The 21,529-nt window shown below is 39.6% G+C and overlaps 2 protein-coding genes across 3 annotated transcripts; one reads left to right on the forward strand and one right to left on the reverse strand.

Moving 5' to 3' along the window:
- Nucleotides 1-7,884: 7,884 nt before the first annotated feature.
- Nucleotides 7,885-10,084, forward strand: LOC131222533 (putative pentatricopeptide repeat-containing protein At5g52630). The gene has a single exon (XM_058217648.1). It carries the CDS (start codon nt 8,125-8,127, stop codon nt 9,970-9,972), a length of 1,848 nt encoding a protein of 615 aa, XP_058073631.1. The 5' UTR covers nt 7,885-8,124; the 3' UTR covers nt 9,973-10,084.
- A 2,235-nt stretch (nt 10,085-12,319) lies between these two features.
- Nucleotides 12,320-21,281, reverse strand: LOC131222534 (protein DETOXIFICATION 42-like). 2 transcript variants are annotated; one of them, XM_058217650.1, is made up of 13 exons: nt 21,144-21,281; nt 20,483-20,604; nt 18,465-18,677; nt 18,075-18,208; nt 16,232-16,367; nt 15,845-15,941; nt 14,780-14,880; nt 14,445-14,608; nt 14,227-14,298; nt 13,991-14,107; nt 13,589-13,684; nt 12,883-13,004; nt 12,320-12,486 (listed from the first exon to the last, which is right to left on the reverse strand). In XM_058217650.1, exons 1-13 carry the CDS (start codon nt 21,233-21,235, stop codon nt 12,444-12,446), a joined length of 1,509 nt encoding a protein of 502 aa, XP_058073633.1. In that variant the 5' UTR covers nt 21,236-21,281; the 3' UTR covers nt 12,320-12,443. The 2 variants fall into 2 exon arrangements, with proteins under 2 accessions (XP_058073633.1, XP_058073632.1); XM_058217649.1 differs by having other exon boundaries at nt 18,075-18,265.
- Between the last annotated feature and the right edge of the window lie 248 nt (nt 21,282-21,529).

Consider the following 21,529-nt stretch of genomic DNA (forward strand, 5'->3'; position numbering starts at 1 on the left):
CACATCGATACCCGATACCATTTTCTGAGAGATCATGTGAAGCAGAAAACGATGAAATTAGAGTATTGTCATACTACGGAATAGGTGACGAATATTTTCACAAAGGCATTGCCGACAGATGCATTCAAACGACTAAGAACGATGCTCGGAATGAAGCCGGTTTTGGTTTGAAGGGGAGTGTTGGATACAGTGGAGGATTTTGCAAATCCAAAACCGTGTGAAGGGTGTGTGTGCTAGCTGTGCATGCTAGCTGTAAGATTTTTTTAGCCGTGAGATTTTTCTAATTTTAGAATATTAGTTGGAGAAGATAAACAGTAGATTTTTCCTTTGGATTTTTCCTTTCTTTAGATGCCCCTAGGATGAATCTAGACAGGGATAAATTAGTAATTTCATAGTATAAGAAAGCCTATAAAGGCAGCAATGTAATTCGTTTCTATATATAAGAAAATACAGCAGCAGCTCATATCTTTCTCTTTTCAATCTTTTATTCTACGGTGGCTGCAGCCACACATCGGCAAGTAGTTGGGATACAAACCCAACAAAAAATACTAGAAATCATATCCAGATAAAAAAGCTAAGAGAATATCTCTTTCACGAAACCAAGTGAAGTTGGGAGTAACCAAGCTAGAGGACTCTTGAAGGAACCCACTCTTCATCCAATCACTATCACTGTCCTTTTAAAGTAAAAAAATGACCATCCATGCACAGTAGATTGAAAATTCGGGCCTTGGAATGGTCATAATCACAAATTGCTCGACAATCATTGGTGGAGAACAATTCAACATTGATGCCGACTGCACCAAGCTGGTATTAGATAGACTGCGCATTCGTACCCACCATTCATTTTTTGGACGACTCAGCCAACTGTCCAAGTATGAAGGAAGAGAGCTCATGACAGAGGGATGCGAATTGTAGCTACTGATGGTTCTCTGTGGGCCCCACATGATATATATGTGTTTTATCCAAGCTGTCCATCTAATTTTCCAAATCATCATAGAGCATGAGCCCAAAAATGAGAGATCCAAATTTTGAGTTGACTACTGTTTCGCTGTAATTTTTATTTGTCATCCAACCTGTTGATTAGGTCATGACCAGGTGGATGAAGAGAAAACACAAATATCAGCTAAATCCAAAACTTTTGTGGTTCCTAATAAGTTTTTAATGGTGAGTGTTCAACCACAGCTCTTTCTTATGTTGTGGTTAATATGAGATTTGTATTTTACTAATTTTTGGGCTATGATATAAAATAGATTGGAAAAATGGATAAAAAGCATTGATAGGACATATATCATGATGCAGCCATGGGGGACTGTCAGTGGCCACCTCGCTACTGAGGCTGTCGGTAGGCAATCCACTTCCCATGAGAGAGTGAGTACAGATAGACTTGTGGCTCTAGATCTCAAAGCTCAATTTTTTTTTTAAAAAGGTGTGTCCCATCAGAGGATTCAAATTTGATAGTGATCTCTCTATAAGCGAATTGGCTGGTGTACCACACCCCGCCGACCTGGCTAGTGTAGGTACATGTCGGGTCAAGACGAGCGCTGACCTACTCGAGCTACGAGTTGCACGAACGGTTGAAAGGAGATCAATGTTATATGGGCCCTACAATGATGTATTTATTATATCCACACCATTCATACATTTTTTGAGATAATTTTAGATCATGAACCCAAAAATGATTCATATCTAAATCTCAAGTGGACCACACAACAAAAAACAGTGGGACAATGATTCTCACTGTTAAAACATTCGTAGAGCCCACCATAATATTTATTTTCCATCCAATATGTTCATAAAGTCACACATACCTGGATGAAATTGAAAAACAAATATCATATTGATCCAAAACTTCTCCAACCCCAAAAAGGTTTCGAAGATAGATGTTCAATCCCCCACTGCTTTTGCAATGTGGTCCACTTGATCTTTGGATCTGTTTTATTTTTCATTTTTTGGCTCAAGCCTTACGGCTCTCTCCAAATGGACAGTGTGGATATAAGACATACCTCATGATGGGAGCCACAGAACTTGCTGACGTGGACACAAGAGCCAGCCAATCCGCTTCCCATCCCTCTTGTACCAGAAGCGGATCGGGTGGCCTGCAATTGACCACAGAACTTCATGGTGTGTTGATGTGGTAAATTGCTATGGCCCCACCATAATGTATGAGACAAAATGAGCTAAATCCAAATCACAAGTGGAATACACCATTGAAAGCATTGGAACAATGAGGCGAACTGTTGAAAACTTCTTGGGGGCTAGAGAAGCTTTGTAGCGAGCTGAAATTTGTATTTTCCCTTCATCATTGTCAATGAGACCTCACAACAGATTGGATGACAAAGAAACATCACGGTGGACCCTAGGAAGGTTTCGATGGTGGGCACCATTGTTTCCACTACTTTGTGGTGTGGTCCACTTGAGCTTTAAATTTGTTTAGCTATCGCATTCAAGCCCTAAAATGGTATGGTAAAATGGATGGATAGTGTTTATATAATAGATATAACGTGTTTGGGTCACAGCAGTTTGCCACCTTAACACACCAGGTAGCTCGGTGGTGTGTTGCACACTACCTAATCCGCCTCCTCTCCTACTGAGGTTGTGGTACTGGTCGTTCTTATGAAACCATCATGATTTATGTTTTATCCATTCCATCCATCTATTTTCTTAGTTTATTTTAAGGCATGTGCCCAAAAATAAGGAAGATTTAAATCTTGGATCATTCCATAGGAAGCAACATTGATTGAAATGAGCATTTTGTTTTATTTTTTGTACTGAGATTTTCTTTTTTAGTTTGACCTTTGAACTTTAATACTGCATACTTCTGAGGGTAATAGTAATTCAATGTTTATGATTGATAACTTCAATGAATTTATGGCAAAAAGACAACTAAACAACCCAAACTTTAGGATTGTAATATCACTTTATCAAATGTGTTTATATAAAACTAATGCAATGTCTCTTATGTTCATGATGACTATAATGCTAGCATTCATGATGAAACATCAATGGAAGCAACTTATAGGTTTATCGTCTTTACCATTTCTCTTTTGTTTCAATTGTGTTATGTTTCATTTGGATGCTTGTAGAAATATTGAGAATAAAAAATATCTCATGGATTTGAATTTTAATTGATGGGACATAATTATGATGATCATTTGTCTAGTTTTCATGGCAGATGATATTCTTTACATTACCTTATTTCATCAGTAGTTGACCCAATTTTGACTATTTACTATATATTTAGTTCAATTTGCTATTAAGGCTAATTGGGCATCCAAACACACCCAAAATGATATTCACTTTAATTTTTTGAATGAGATTCTTATTAAATAATTGTGTGATTTTTTTTTTTCCAATGACTATCAAGTGTAACAGATTCAAAAACAAATAATAATTAAAAAAAAAAAAAAAAACTCAGAAATTTTAGTGACGGACCAAATCCATCTCTGATTTTTGAACAAGTCGAAAAAAACGACGGATTTGAGATCTGTCGCTTCCCCTAAGATCGGCGACGTACTGTAGCCGTCGCTTCTCCAAAGATCAGCGACGGATCGTAACCGTCGCAAAATTTTATGATGACGTACTACTCGGGCTTTTCCATAGTTCAATGACGGATTTTTAATTTGGTGTCATTATAAAATTTGGTAACGGATAGCCTGTTGCTTCTCCTAAGATCAGCGACGGACCTCATCCGTCGTTTTAGTTTTGCATTGCCGCAGACAGCGACGGACAAAATCCGTCGTTAATTAGTTTTTCGACGGATCTGTTACACTACAAATTCACAATTTTGATAACAAATATATTTGAAATATGTAATTTTAGTATGTTTTGAAATCCCACTTTTTTTTTGTGTGTGATTTGGGTGTAATTTGAATGAAATGCTACTTTTAGTTCTCATTTAAAAGCAAGAGAGTAGCACGTGTAAGAAAAGGTGTGGCTAGGATACTAATTCACCATACACAGCACATTGATGATACCTTCAAAGAATCTAATTATTGGCTATAACACTAAAATTACCTTAATAAAATGATTTGAACTATCCAAACGTTATAAATAGATGGTTAAAAAAGCATCAGTGAGTTGCTCATTTGTGATCCTTGCATTTGTGGCCCACTCAAGTCTTGAAATTTCTCATTATTTCAATGGGCTCATTATAATTATTTTGTCAAATATCATATATGTTTATTAATTTGGAATACTAAAATTGATTTAGTTAATTAAATTTAAGTCTTGTATGTTAAAAAATTTCATCACATTTTAAATACAAGCTCTCAAGGAAAGGTTTAGATTCTATTGTATTCCAATTACAAGCTTTCAAACACAATTAAGGATTTAGAATCACCATGATTCTATTGTGTAGGACTTCATTAAATCAGCCTTAATCATCTTAAACAATTTTGAAATTATTGGGATTTTGGACTATTTGAAAGTCAAATAAGTTTTTAATGTGACCAATTTTGCATGGGTTCAATATCATTTGACACACTATGGGCTCATTTGGTAATTGATATTTGGTATGAATTTGAATCCAAATAACAATTACCATGAAATTTATGTATTACCATAGAATCGACTTAAATTGAAATCCTTAATTGTATTATTTGGCAGCCTATAATTAGAATGAATTTCGAGTTCCTTTGTATACATGGGAATCTAAATTTGATTTAGTAAATCAACTTTAACATTTCAAATTAGTGTACATATGTAATATTTGACAAAATGATTATTATAAGCCCATTGAAATATATACTTTAGCCCAAAAAAAAAAGGAAATTCCAAGCATTGGGTGGGCCCAAACATAAGAATCCCGAAAAATACTTCCCAACATTTTTCAACCATCCATTAGATGACCATTGTTTGGATATTTTGGATTATTTTACCGGTGTGATTTTAGTGATTCATCTTATTATTAGGGTTTTCTTTTTTTTCTTTTTTTTTTCTTTTTTTTTTTTTTTTGTAGTATTAACAACATGCCAGATGTATGGTGGATGAGTAACCTGGCAATGCTTTTGTTACTGGTGTGACTTTCCTGCCTTTAAAAAGGGAATAAGCAAAGGTATTTCACACTAAACTGAATGAATTTACAACAAAATAAAGAGATTTCAAAGTACATAAAAATAATAAATAGCTTTCATTTACCATAGAGGACAATGTGCCAAACGACACCAAAAAGGTGTAATTACTGTCTATTACCACGAAATACCACAACAGCCATTAAAGTGCCAGAAATACTGATAATTATACATATCTAGGTAAAGGGCTCTTCAGCGTGAAAGTGGCCACTCTTCATCCACTCACGATCATGGTACCCTAAAGTAATAAAAATGACCATACATGCATCATGGGTTGAAATTTTGGGCCTTGAAGGGTCATAATCACAAGCTGCTCGACAATCAATGGTGGAGAATAATCTGACATCAATGCTGACTGCATCAAAGTGGGATTAGATGGACGGTTGCAATAAACCGTTGTCCTTTTAAGGCTTCCACAATTCCTTTTCGGACGAACAGCCAACTGTCAAGAGTGTTAGCTGGGGAGCCGATTAGCTGTTACCCTGACCGTGTGGGGCCCACCTTGACTAATGTGTTCTATATCCACGCTGTCCATCTATTTTTCCAGTTTATTTCAGGATGTGACTCCAAAACTTAAGAAGATCCAAATCTCCTGTGGACCACACCACTGGAAATAGTGGTGAAGGTCGCCCATTAAAAACTTTTCATGGCCACAAGTTTTGGATCAAGCCGGTCTTTGTATTTTTCCTTCATCCACATTAAGTTGGATGGAAAATAAACATTTCGGAGGATTTACAGTGGGCCTTAGGAAATTTTTAATGGTAGGGTGTTCAATCACCACTGTTTCCCGTGGTGTGGTCCATCTGAGATTTGGATTTACATAATTTGTTGAACCATGTCCTAAAATGGGCTGAAAAAACAGATGGCCGACATGGATATACAGAAAACCATCAAGGTGGGCTCCGCAATCAGGGTAACACCCAGTCACACGAAGGTAACACCTAATCCACTCCTGCGTGGGAAGAGAGACCAGAACGCATGAAAGAGTGGAAGTCAAAATACTCACAGGCTTAAGAGCTCAAAAGGCTTACATTTTTATTTCTTTCTTTCTTTTTGGTGTGCTCCATATGAGAAGGGCTCACTTATTTAGAACTTTTAGCTTTTTTACACCACTATTAAAATTATGTCATATGGCATTCCTTCAATCTATTAATACACTCTACAACTCTTCTAAAATAATATTCCATGCTCATCTAAACCAAGCTTGGGCCATGCAAAACTTGGTTTTGAATAGGATCATGCACTAGAATTGTTCAATATCACTGCAAAAGGCCACTTATGCTAGCCGTTATAGCTCTAGTATTTAGAGAATTCTAAAACATTCTAAAGATTTTTACAACTATTGTAGCCTGGGATTATTCAAGGGTAGTTATAAGTGGTGGTGGGGTCTGCTGCTATTCAATTCAAACAGAAAGTAACACATGCAACGAATGACCTGGTTTTGTTTATGCGTGTGCGAGTATGTGTATGTTGAGCATTCCAGAGTCATATTCGACTCGAACGAGACAAACACCATGTGACTTATACAGGCAATTAGAATCAGATTTGTGAAAATAGACCTAACTACTCAGCCAATGATTGACAATGGGACCAGGCGATATATGAAGGAGAGAGTTAGTCCTTTGGATGGATTTTTTAGTGCCCCAGAGACAGTACTTTTATCACAATGATAATGGCTTGAATGTGTTTGCCTAAACAATAAGAATTAAGAAAGTTAGACAAGAATTTAAAGGAAAAAGTAATTCTATAAAAGGAAAGAGTCCGGTCACATCAAGACTCTTGAAGGCTTACAGGATCTTTCATATACATGTGGCATGATACAACTAACTATGTGGAGAATCAATGAGATTTATGATTATTCAAATATCTTATGATGTGAAAATTTACACATGGACTACTGCCCTCCTAATCTATACAAGGAGCACCAGTTCGGCATTCTTAGCCTTTAATTTTTATTCTTTCTATCCATTAGTGTGTTATTGAGAAACACAAGGTCACCATCACCATTAAAAGAAAAATCCTTAGTGTATGGCAAAAAGTTTTCATTTAGAAGGACTAACTCTCCTCTTCTAAATTGATCGACGTGGCAACAATTAGTGGTTGAGAAAGCGGGTGATCTTCACTAATCCGATCTTAATTGCTCTCCGTAACTTAGGTTATAAGTATTCAATCAAACTCGAGTCAAGTATGACTTTGGCACATCTGCACTATCATAATTACATATTTGATTGAACACGAGTTTTCGTTAACACGTGTGACATCGTGTTTAATTGAATAGCTATCACTAAGATAAGATAAGCATTCATAAATGACGAAAGATTGATGAGCAACGTTGACTTGATTTTATTTTTTATTAAATTGGCGAGGCCACGAAGCTCTTCATTCAGTGCTATGTTTATAAACGTAGAGAAGTGATGGGCTAGTGTATGGCCTCTTGACTTTTGAAATTGGCATTCAATAAATTAGTCGTCTTGGTTATGATACATTTAATTTTTGAAATGAAACAGCTATACAATGTATTTCTGCATACAATGTATTTTCATTTTCACACGATTTCTTTTTCTTAGCGCCCCATTTCATGATCTTTGGGTGTGTATGGCTAATTATATTTAGCCATGTTTCATTAGATGTCATTACACTTCTCTTGCTGTATCAAATACGTTGAAATAGTGTTTTGCTTATCATGACATTTTAATTTTTCTGGTTCGACGTCTGATTAAAAAAAAAAAAGAGATATTTAAGATACCCACGATCTAACTAACTCGTGATTCGCTAGTCTACTTTATGTGCCTATGCATGAATGTGCCGACGCACAGCAACATTCAACTCGTAGGCTAAGGTTGTAATAGGTGCGGGAGTAAACAGGGCCCAACGTATCTTTTACCTGCCCTTGTTTCATCAACTCATCAAGGTGGACCAAGCATAGGGTTGAGTTAGTAAATTACAGAAATACCCTTCTGCCCTTTTCCTTTGTCCTTCCCCGCCGTTTTCTTCTCTGTCATTTACACCGCCACAAAAAAGAAATGAAATACAAGACCCTGAGACAGCATCTCTGATGCGACCACTGCAAATCCCCAGAAAGCCCTTCCAACATCTAAACACTCATCTCTCGATCTCAACCGTTCATCTCTCAACGTTCCTACAGAATCGATCAAACTCAGTGAGCTTCGAGCAATGTTACCGAGATCTCTGCAGCCTTCTCCAGGCCCTTACATTTTCCAGATCGCTCACCAATGGCCAGCAACTCCATGCGCACGTTATCAAAACCGGCGTACGGAACATCGCCCTCCTTTCCAACTACCTCATCAATTTCTATTCAAAATGCCAACGCCCTTTCGATTCCCGCCAGGTGTTCGACGAAATTCCTTACAAGAAACCCACCTCCTGGAGTTCCGTCATCTCCTCCTTCGCCCAGAACGAACTCCCCGATCTCTCCCTCGAATTCTTCCGTCGAATGCTCGAGGCCGGGATCAGGCCAGACGACCACATTTTCCCTAGCGCAACAAAATCTTGCGCAATCCTGTCGAGCACTTTGTGCGGCCGATCGATACATTCCCTAGCATTGAAGACCGGGTTCGATTTGGATGTCTTTGTCGGCAGTTCGTTGGTTGATATGTATGCAAAATGTGGGGAAATTCGGGATGCTCGGCAGATGTTCGATGAAATGCCTGAGAGGAATGTGGTTTCTTGGAGCGGAATGATATATGGATATGCTCAGTTCGGCGAAGATGAGGAGGCTCTGAGGCTGTTTAAACGGGCTTTGGCTGCTGATTTGGCTGTTAACGATTTTACTTACTCGAGTGTGATTCGGGTCTGTGGTCATTCCACGCTTCTCGAATTGGGTTCTCAGGTGCATTGTCTTTGCTTGAAGACGAGCTTCAATTCATCAAGCTTCGTGGGTAGTTCTTTGATTTCTTTGTATTCAAAGTGCGGCATTGTTGAGGAAGCTTATCGCGTGTTCGATCAAATGCCTGACAGAAATCTTGGCGCATGGAATTCGATGCTGATTGCATGTGCCCAACATGGCCACACACAGAAAGCGTTCAAAATTTTTGGCCAGATGGAGATGGTTGGAATTCGGCCAAATTTCATTACTTTTTTGTGCATGCTCTCCACCTGTAGCCACGCGGGGCTTGTCGAGAAGGGCGAAATCTATTTCAGGCTGATGAGTGAACATGGGATTGAGCCAGGGGCTCAGCACTATGCATGTATGGTGGATTTGCTTGGCCGTGCCGGCAAATTGCCCGATGCAGTCACATTTATTGAAAAGATGCCAATTGAGCCGACGGAATCTATTTGGGGCGCATTGTTGACTGGATCCCGTATCCATGGGGATACAGAGACAGCGGCATTTGCGGCCGACAAACTTTTCGAATCAGGCTCCATGAGCTCCGGTGCACATGTGTTGTTATCGAATGCCTATGCAGCTGTAGGAAGATGGGCCGATGCTGCAAGGGCAAGGAAGATGATGAGGGACCGGGGTGTGAAGAAGGAGACTGGTTTGAGTTGGGTTGAGGAGGGCAATAGGGTCCACACATTTGCCTCTGGGGACCGGTCACACCCAGTGACTGAAGAGATTTATAGAAAATTAGCAGAGTTGGAGAAGGAGATGGAGCGGGCAGGCTACATTGCTGACACAAGTTTTGTTTTGCATGATTTGGATAGCGAAGAAAAGAAGCAGGCCATCCGGTATCACAGTGAGAGATTAGCTATTGCATTTGGGCTGATTAGCTTCCCACCTGATCGGCTTATACGGGTGATGAAGAACTTACGGATATGCGGGGACTGTCACACGGCAATCAAATTTGTGTCCAAGTGCACAGCAAGGACTGTTATCTTGAGGGATAACAATCGATTCCATCGATTTGAGGGTGGGATGTGCTCTTGCGGCGATTATTGGTAATGGGCATTATACAAATTGAGTTACCTTAATACATTTTTATTTATTTAAGAGAAGCAAAATAGCAATTTTGGAATCAAACAGTGTTCTTGAAAAACCAAATGTTTGACACCAACTCCTTGACGATAACTCAACTTTCCATTGGGAAATGATCACATCCAGTGGCTGGATCAGAAGTTCTCACATGGTTAGGATATCCAATTTGTGCAAAAAGGTGGGCCACACCATGATAATCACCAGATATGAAAATAGGCTCATCCACTCATCTGGTGGACGGCACCATTACACTTAGTCATACTCGATAATTTTGATGTTTTGTCAAAACTCAGTATGTGAATTGGCTTGTTTTTCATATCAGCTCTTCATCATGGTGTGGCACATATATTCCACAGATTGGATACTCTACACATGTGACATGTTGGCAGGATAAAAATGGTTGTATGTGAACTTCTGATACAGTATCTGATCATTTCTCATTTTTATTTAAAAGGCATTTCTTGCTCAACCTGGATGCATTGAGGAGGATCCCACCTTTTGGGTGTCCAGACCGCTCATTCGGTGGGCCTTATTGTGCATGGGTTGTGCGTAAAATTTTCATCCTGTTGGATGATTCTAATGGTACGCTTGGTGGAACAATAGGCCATGTAAAATTAATGTTTAAAACCACCTCTGTGCTGCTATATTGGTATTGATGTTCATGGACATGGTCAGGGGAGGAACTTGCCCAGAGCCAATGTGGCACGTATGTTCTTGATCTGAGCCGATCATCAGCCTGTCCCCACCATTCATCCGGGCCCAAAATCAAGGCTGCAGAGATGCTGGAGACTGGTTAGCCAAAGCCTCACAGGCAAACCTGCTCTCTAACAAATTAATATGTGCAGGTGGGCCCAACCCAGAGTCAGGTCCTTTTGCTCATTGGGCTGGGTGCACATGGTACATTCAGTTGTACCATGGAATATCCGTCAATTTCAGCTTCATGCCCTGGCAGTGTTTGTGGAAGCGCAACAGTGTTACTTGCACTCCACAAGCAGAAGCTACACGTCTGCCCCTCTAAAGATAAATCTATGTGTAAGAATTTTAAATATGTATTCACACCAATTATATTCTTCAAACATATATTATAACATCGACTCGAGTCAATTCAAGACTCGTTCGTGTCTTCAAGTCAACCCAACCCTAGTGAGGATCGAGTCGAGTTTTTGGGTTTATGAACTATGATTGCAATAGGATTCATCAGCGCATGTAACTGTTAGATTGGTTTTTTTTTCTTTTTTTTCTTTTTCTCTTTCAGCGACCCAAACCGTTTAGATGAGTCTCACCATGGATGTGGTGTACCCAAGGTTGAAATCTTTCAACCTTTTTATTATTTAAAACTTATGAATATATTCAAGTGAAAAGAGTTCAATTATGAAAGGGTGGAAAATTGCAATATAAGTTTTGTTTTGTTTTGTTTTTTATTTTTTATCATGTTTCCACAACGGCTGTTACATCCTAGTAACGTGTAATGGTTGCCACCGTTACTATTATTTAACGGTTTTTGGATACCTTGATTATGGTGAAATGCTGCCACGTTGATGTGTTTTCCATTGAGTTGCTTCATTTTGAAGAGTGCATGGAGGAGGTTGTAATGATGATGATTTTGAGGATAGATGAGTTTGGATTTTACTTCCTAGCGAAGATTTATTAAAAGAGGTATCATGGGATGTGGGGCCCATGCTTTGATAATCCAGAATTTGACGGCTTGCCCCCCAAAAAATCTGTTAGATCAGAAGATCCTAGCCACCAATCCATGAACCTTTTTTCAGTTGAATGTGGAGTACCATATACAGCTCCAACAAATGTTTCTCATCGGTTCTCTATGGGAGAACTGATCACCTAGCGGTACAGTGCTTTTCTAGCCATAAGATGTATTAAAATAAGAGCCCAGAGTTTCCTATTCGTAACACATGGCGAAGCAAGTTAGTTGGGCGAAACACAGTTTGTAAATTTGGGGCCAATGGTGGGTCCATCCAAGCCATTGATCTGACGGCACCATCACGGATGAACCATTCCCAAAAGATCCCCTGTCAGCTCTAACATTTGGCACGGGAATACATGATTAAAAAAGAAATGCATGAACAAGCCACATTCAACGGAGGAAAAACCAAAGATTTGATCGCCAGGATCTTCCACAGTCACACTGAAGTATGCCACAGCACAATGTTTCGGTGCTACAATTTTCCATGGGTTTCTCTTTAAACAAATGGGTGCCCAATCCCCGTTGGTTCCATGGTGGGTGAGCCACTGCACAAGATTAGCAGATGATCCAAACCATCCAATCATTGGCCATCAAATGGATACACAGGAAGTAAGAAAACAGCCTTTCTTTCTCTTTGTTTCTTTCTATTAATTATAATACAAGAAATATAATGGTTAGTAGTGGGTTATGTAACACAAAAGGGCTTGGGAATTTTTCACTCAACAGAACGAAAATATCAATTCCGGAGGAACTTCCAAGGTCCACTTGCACTCCCTATCCTGCAACATATTCCACAAGTCAAAACAGAGGCCCCCATTGGCCGTTGAAATGGTGGGACACATACAAAACAACAGTCAGAAAACGCCTCTAATTTTTTTCTTCATGTGAGTCTCCTGAGCATGGTATATTTTTGAGAGATCCAGGCCATTCATTAGGCAGATCACAAATATCAGAGGTTTGATAGCACCACATGAAGCCTCTTCATGTGTACATCTACATGCCATAGATGTGCCATTCTGCCAAATGAGTGGGACATCTGAACCGTGCAAAAGGTAGCCCCACAAGATGATCATATCAATGGTTTGGTTTGCTCATCACCTAGCTACATATGTACGGCAAATGGGAACAGTTGTAGTGTGTTGTAGCTGCAAATTTAGTTAATGACAGTGGATTACCTCCCAAAACCAGCGAACATGCGCATGCTCATATAGATGGTCAGAGCTATCCATATTCCGACGAAACCGTAGCTTGATGACAGAAGAAACAGGCAGACAATGCTGAGAATTGCTACGATGATCTGAAAAACAGAGAATCCTTTTAAAAATTTTATATTAAAAACATGGAAGAATGCTAATTGCACATTGCTTATCACGAAAGATACTTCACATGAGTTCAAAAAATGGGATACGTTGTGGACATCCACCAATCTGGACCAATCTTCCAGCCAGACCCAGCCATGGACTGCCTGTAGCATAAAAAGAAAGCCCATGGGATGATCCTAATTATTTGAGCTGAGGTGAATATGATCAGAGCCGATTCGCAGGCCCCATTCCAATTTGAGTGGTTAAAACCATCTGATTGGCTAGAGTTTTGGGTCAATGCCCATCCATTTGGGGCTTGTTGGACGAGTCGATTGGCTATTCAAGCTATTGATCGGATGGTTAGAATCATTCAATCAGTGTGATTTTTTGCACCATGGCTTGCACCTGGAGGTATGAATGAATGGACAGTCCGGATTGATAATTGGCTAATCCCATGTGTCATTTAAGAGATTCTGGGACGTTACCAACGCCCCATGAAGGTAGGAATGTTAGCATTCCCCTACACGCACACACATGCGCCACACACACTAATGGAATAAATATCAGCTACTGGACTTGCCATCGAATGAGCAGAATATGCAAAATCCGAAGCTCCAAAGTTGATCCCATCAAAAACAAATGCCACGGCATTAATCGGTTGGGTAGCAGCTACAAACTGAGTGAATGAAGAGAAAACATTAGTAGTGAAATATTAAGAACAACAACAACAACAACAACAATGCACCAAGAGTAGTGTGCATATTATCTCTCAACATTTAAGGATGGCAGGAATATAGCAGCATTTCCAAATTCATAGATTAATAAATTCCATTTTTCAATGCCCGTCAAGATTTCTGCCCACCATTATGGATGGTGGGATATTAACGGTTCCCTGGCTCTCGGTGAACACCTGGCACACAATCTTTTCCCTAATAATAATAATGATTATATTGTTGTTCCTAAAAAGTCAACAACGAGATACCGGAATGCCTATACGCATGAGTTGCATCACTTTGACGTCCTTTGTAAATAATCTCCATGCAAATTGCAAGCCGATCCCAAGAAATGCAGCCAGAGACAATCCCATAACCAGACTCAACTGTAAAATCGCAGCATATATGGTATTTAGATGAATCCAATTACATAAATCATGGACCAAACAGATAAATCACAAGTAGAGAAAATGGTGTGTTCTGTCAGAACAGAATGAAAGAGTACCTGCAATACTCGGGATGTGGTGGCCATGGCCTTGTCACGATCATTTCTGGCGAATGCAGATGCGAGTATTGCCTGAGAAGAGTCTAAAATAACTGAGTTTGAACCAAAAAAATAAAAAGAAAGAACGAAAGAAAGAAAAAGAAAAAGAACACTTGAGATTGAACTTGTTCTGTTAAATGCTACAAAAAGCTGATATGGTTTGGGAATGCATTTCTAACCTGAGCAGCAACAGCCAATCCATCAGCTAGAAGAGATGTCGTCAACCAAATCTGTAAGCAGATTTGGAATGCTGCCATGCAGATCGGGCCCTGACGTGCAGCCCTTGATGCTGCCAGGGTTACGCAGAATGTTACAGCTACCACCCTCACTAGCAATAGAGAGCCTGAATCCAAGTGCATGGACTGAGTAAGGCCTCATCAATGGAAAATCAGAATCTCAATAGAGTTTCTGAAATTAATTTCCTTCAAAGGATACTAGTAACAGCATGATCACATCACAGTTGAAGAATACCCCAAGAACAACTATAGATAGTTTCAAGAACAAAAACCCATACCATTTTTAAGAAACCGACTAAATTGAAGATCTTTGATACTTGGGGGCAAGACATCGACCTTTTCCATTAATTTCAATAACAGTATCAGTGACATCAGGTACCTACAAGAGCAAGGTTTTTGAGCCAGAGGGACATGAACACATATAACATGCAGCCTTGCAAAAAGAAAAGTGGAATGCTTCGATGCTCGTAAACAAGAAAGGCATGTGCCTATTTTTTAAGACCCACAACTGAAATGGATTGTTGGGCCAGTGAAGACTGGAACCAGTGACAACAAAATGGGGCGGCGGATTGCTAGACCCCCGTCTCAACCACGGTGGTCAACGGTTTTTCCAAAAATGCAATGCCATAGGTAAAGTTCAAACCTGCAACCTCCACTTGGAAAACAAACACCCCAACCTGTAGCAGATGCATATTATTTGCTATTTTTATAAAATTTAAATTACTGAAGGCCAAAACAGTCAGGAACATGTCTGACCAGTTGGACAAAACTGAACACAAAAATTGGGTCAGTGTGCCGTCCAGGTTTTAAAACATGGGATGCCCTCTAGTAGCACAGGGCAGATGTGGGACCCAGTGATGTGTTTGTGGAATCCAAACTGTTCATAAGTTGCATCACCTCAGAAAACCCTGAAGGCCCAAAAATCAGCCTGATCCAAAACTCAGGTGGGCCACAGCACAGGGAACATACACAGTTGATTAGCTTGGGGGCCCAGCATGTTGTGTGCATATAGTCAATGCTATTCAGACCCTTCATCCAGTCCAGATGATGGTCAAGCCAAAATTCAGGCTATTTTACAACTCAGGTGGGCCTCTGTGAAATTTAAGGGTGGTATTCCCTCCCAGCTGTTCCCTTTGCTATGGCACACCTTAGTTTTGGATTGGAGCTGAGAGGTTTTCTGAGGTGGCACATCTGATAGATGGGTTGGATGGTGTGAATACATCACATGGGTCCCACACCTAGTACCATCATAAGCCGGTACCACCAGAGTGTGCCCCTTAAAGCATTGATATACGCTAGTGGTAAGATAAATTATTTTGGAAGAGAAATCCAGTAGTTCTTACTGAGAAATAACATGGGCAATGGCTGCACCACTGACACCTAAGCGGAAGACGAACATAAAAATCGGGTCTAGAATGATATTTGTCAGGTCCCCTGCCACTGAATTGGATCAATATGAACAGAAGTTAAATGAAATGCATACGGAATCCAAATAACAAATGCGAGAAAATTCAATTCTGTTCAAAAAATAATAATAATAATCAGGAATCCATGGGGGCATGACGACAAATGTTCCTCCGATCATTAGAAGAAATATTCAGTTTCCGTCTTAAGTGACAACCATTGGAAACATGGTATGTTCCGGATCAAGGAGTAGGAACAAAAGGCAGCTAGGAAATCATACAAGCTGATATAAATAGAGAAAAGAAGTTGACTAGTTCTCTGCTTACCTGTAGCATACAGAGGAGTTTTTGTATCCTTAAATCCTCGAAAAACCCCTTGCATGGCCAATGATAAAAGAACAGCAGGAGCACCAAGGGACCTTAATGTCAAGTACTGTTGTGCAGGGTTTAGCATTGGGGAATCCTGTTTGGATAAGTTACGACCATGTTAGAATTCCAACAACAAATCATGCCTCTCTCTAACAGGATAAGTTATGACCATGTTATAATTCCAACAACAAATCATGCCTCTCTCAGGAGAATGTCCAGGTAAGGTCAACCTTACCTGAACTCGTGGTAAGGTTGAGCAGAGTCAGTCCAACCACGATGTGTATCTCGCATATGAACCATACATCTGGTGAGTCCTCTCCTGAACATGGGATGCCCCAAACAATAATCCATATCCAAAACTAAGGTGCACCACACCATCTGGAAAAGTGACAAATCATGCACTCTAATTTCACTTTGTGAAGCACACCTGAGTTCTGAAATGGCCTGAAACCCTTCTCATCCATATGGGGCGCACACAATGAACAAGTTGGATCTGAACCATATAATGGTGGGCCACGCATGCAATCGGGGGTGGGGGTCAAGTCGAGATCATGATCGAGATCAAGGTGATGTAGCAGTATAATCTCATCCTAACATTACAATGCATCTAGTGGGAGATCCATTAGATCTAATAAAATTTTTGCATGATAAATACTAATGTGCATTTATCATGGTTGTCTTTGTTAAAGAGTCATTGTTAGAGTTAGATTATGAGTTCTTGCTAATGGGTTTCCTCACAATTAAGAAGTATCATGTGTCTGAATGGCAATTGTTGGGATTCAATGCAATCAAGACTATCAAGTAGGATCAGGTCATGGTATATGAGCTATATCAGGATTAGGTTTCTTTTTTCTTATATATAGATGTGATGGCAGTGAGCATGCATAGCAGTGAGCACACAATTAAAAAATAAATAAATCATTTTTTATATGGATGAACTGCCTACTCTCCTTCATCTTTCCTTTTTGTCTAATATTCCAATTAGCCATACGACATTAAGACCTCTAGTTGCGGTGGTGATGCGGTTCAACATGGTTGCGTTATACACTAAGTTTCCCTACCTATAAGCATGAGCAAAGACACACAAGCACACGTAATGCAACATTCTTCAAACTGAAATCCAATCATAAAAAAATGCATGGTAGATCTAATGGCTCTCTCACTTAATGCATTCTCATGTTAAAATTCGCTTCCCACCAGATCATTTCTTAGAGCGTGCTTGGATATCACCAATTCCATGGAAATCAATAGAAATGGAAAATGCTTTCCATTGATGTGACAGTTTGTGATGTTTTAGATAGCAAAGAAAAGGGAGGAAAGCAATCATTTCACTTTTCCATAGTTTGGATTCACCTTTTATAGTCTCAAAAACATGATATTTCCACTTGCTATCGAAACAAGCCCCCCTAATAATGGAATTCATGTTTCAATAGTGCTCATAACAATAATCATTGCCTAATTATTACCTTTTCTTTTCTTTTCCCTTGGAATACGTGTATCCAAACATGGTCTTATAAATGTAATTATGTGTAAGAAATTAATTTAGATAGGTTTTTGTGCTTCAATGTATTAAAGTGAAAATGCTAATAAGCACAAGTTATAAGACTAAAGATTCTTATGGTTAAAAAATTAAGAAATTTAAGTACCCTGTAAATCAAAATAGGGAGGTATATTTATGGAAAACATTAGAAAAATGATGCATTTTCTCTTTCAAAATCCTAATAGATGTTTATGACATATGAAAGAAAATGAGAAACCACGACCAACAATTAATGCAAACCCATTAATGTGTTCCACTTACTGACTGCACGCCCATGAAGTTTAAGAGAGGCTTTGCAGCAAAAATGAGGAGAACAGCTTGTAGAACACCAAGCACTCCACCAATAACCAGTGCTGAAGACACCGACGGTATATACCTTCTCTCATACCTGCTTTCTGCCATATTTTGATTTTCAAAAGCAATGAACGGGTGGTACTCATTGTTGCCAGAATCTGATAGAGCAATGATGAAAGAAAGCATGTTGATTTTCCAGGTGGTTGAATTGAACTAAGAAACTCCAAATGAATGTAAACATGAAAAAATCAATATGAAAGAGATCAAAAGAAAATTCAGACACTTTCTAATTTCATCACTTTATCTGACCAACCATTTCTTCTTATTAAGAACGAGGCTGTATGGATGTTGGCATACCAAGATGTGAAGGCAAGTTTTTCATTTCACTGCTTAAAGGTAAAGCCTCTTCCAGATTTTCATTTCCTCGTTCTTCAGTGCTCATCATCTTACACGCAGCATCTTCCTCTGCAACAAATGATGTTGTAACGCTAACAAGTGGGAAGATAGCAACCCTTGATACTTGATTAAATACAGCAATGGAAACTCCTACGGCAGCAAGCTCCACTGGACCTGCAAAACAAAACAAAATGGCAAGGATGCATGACTTATTCTTCCAGGAGTGGTGGTACTGGGGGCCCAATTGATGTTTGCATCAAAATACCCTGTCAATTGTGTTAGCCCCCTTGTGTTCACCATAGAACTCAAAAATCAGTCCGATCCAAAACTTAGGTGGGCCACATCACATGGGCCCCACAATAATGGTACCATTACCATGTGAGTGCACCTCTTTAGAATGTTGGTTTATCTATTGGTTTTCTTCTTCCGAGAAAAGACTTGGAAAATTAAATTGCATTACAAGAAACTCTCCTATGGTTCACTTGCTATCATCCAGACTGGAAAATCATAGCCTGTTGATTTCTGGCCTATAGATGGAGAGATAACAGAAGTACAAAAGTGGTCCACATTCAACAGAAAGAGGTCCTAATAGCTGATTAGGATTTTTCCGGTCTGGGATATATTTGGACCATACTCCTATGGCTGGAATTCAACAGACTACTTGTCAGAATTGAAAGCCCAGGTGTACCGTGCAAAGATATGGGTCACAGATCATATAATTCTTTTTCAAATAAATATAGAAAGTAAAAAAATGAACTTCCCTAACATGCGTATCATGTGGAATGATGAGGAATTGGTTGATGACTTGGTCCTTCAGTGTGTAGTGGGTAGGGAGATGTGGTGGCATTTTCTTCCTCTCTGTGGGGTTGCTTGGTCTTTTAACAACTCAATTGGAAAGGTGGAGGAATCATTAGCTGGTTCGTTCAAGGGCCATAAGGAAACGCTTTGGAGGATGTAATTCTTCGGGATTTTATGGGAGTGAGGAAGGAGAGAATACTAGAATTTTTTTGAATAGCATCTTGTTGGTTGAAGCTATGAAAAGAAGGATCCACCATATGACTATCGATTAGGCTCTCGCAAGGCAGGAATTCCGGCACTGCTCAAGGCAAATCTTTTGGGGAATTCAGACTGTTTGTAGATGGTTGTTACAATTTGGCCCACGTTTTTTTTGTGATTTTTCCATTCCCTGCTTTGCTGTCTGGCCTAATATCTGAGTGACTAGAGGGTCATTTGTCATATTGGGTCTGGGTTTTTCATAATATTTCCATTCCCTGCTTTGCTATGTCTGGCCTAATATCTGACTGACTAGAGGATCACTTGTCATATCAGATCATGCTCTTCTTGCCATGGTGGGGATAGAGAGAGAAAGGAGAGAGGGAGAAAAAAAAGAGAGAGAGAGAGAGAGATGGAGGGAAGGGTAGAGCCTACACGCAGGTGCATGCCACCTAGAGAGAGAGAAACAATAGGCGACCCATCCTCATTGTTTCCCTTGTTGCGGTCTACTCTAGTCCCCAAACTGCCTAAAGTTTGGGCTAGTGACCTAACATGAACCGAAACAACAATTATATGGAATGAATGTCACAAACCATCAAGGTGGGCTGCACAGAGCCTCTGATCCACTGGTTGTTAATAGATGCCTTTCCCACAGGCTACATGCAAAGTGGAGAGGTGATGCAGCTACTTGTTGAAAGATTTGAAAGTACAAAAAGCAAACTTACACCTACTTGCAGTGGTAAATTTGGCTAAATGTAAAATCCAGCTACATTTTCCATTCCCAAAGTACCCCTACGTTTAAATTGTCCTCCCACATCCTTTGAATATTCAAAAGTTTTCTGCCCTACCAAACTAATTGTGGGGAAAGCGTCTAAAAGCTGCTCGCATTATATGGTGTAGATCTCATACTAATAAAATGATCAATTTCTAAGAGAAGAAAAAAGAAGAAGAAGAAGAAGACAGAGAGAAAAGGTGAGAAGATCAACCTATATGGCCAATGAATGCCGTGTCAACTAGAGAAGCAATAGGGTCAGCTGCCAAAGCCAGTGCCGCAGGGAGTGCAATCTGAGCTATCTCCAGGCCTAGCTCATCCCTCTTGAAAATGAGCCTGATCATGCAATTACATATCTGAGCATCAGCGTTCAAAATGATCACTAAAACAAAAAATTCAAGGTCAAAAGAAATCACAAAAACTAACAAAATCAGGCCTCCCTAGCAAACCATTAAATCTGGCAGGTCCACTCATTGGACAGGCCACATGATCACTTTCAATCATCGTCAGCAGGTATGATCTAAACCATCCATTCTCATAGTACAGGGCAATCTGCATGATGAGTGGACCAGCCTTATTCTTGCCAGGTGACCTCCTTGGTGGGGCCCACGTTTTGCACCGCTTGGATGTCATACACATGACATGTGAGTATGTGAAATTCACATGCAATGGATTGTAAATGAATAGTCCTCTTAATAAAAATGTTATGCATCAATAACCAGCCTCAAATACAGATATGGCGTTGGAACAAATTACTGCCATTTCTTTGAAGTCTCTACATATTGTGATTCCCAAATCCCCGCCAGCGATGAAACCACCGCAATGCATTTCTTGGATGAGAAATTTCTGCTATAAGCAACAGAACAAAAAGGTACCTTGCATCGTTGAGAAAAATATGAAAAGGCGTCTTCCTTCCATTTCTGGACTGATAGGTACTAGTATCCTTGCCCATAAGGGGGCCGTCCATTTGTAATAACCACCTTTATGTGAAAAGGATTCTACAAGGCACAAGGGTTCCGCTTGCAGTAGGTACCACCTTATCATGCAGCAGAGAAAACTCAGTTTCCCACAGGAAAATCAATTCACCGCAGGATCCATCATCGTCATCGTCATCAAGTTATGATCAACAAGAACTGCCAAAACCAAAATTCATAACAAACATCCTTCAATACAATACCCAATCATGAACAAGAACAAAACCAAACACCACCCAAGAATCAAGATAACAGAATTCAAACACACCAATTCATTCAAAGAAAAT

Source organism: Magnolia sinica, chromosome 13 (assembly GCF_029962835.1).
Source record: "Magnolia sinica isolate HGM2019 chromosome 13, MsV1, whole genome shotgun sequence".
In the NCBI taxonomy this organism is placed as follows: domain Eukaryota; kingdom Viridiplantae; phylum Streptophyta; class Magnoliopsida; order Magnoliales; family Magnoliaceae; genus Magnolia; species Magnolia sinica.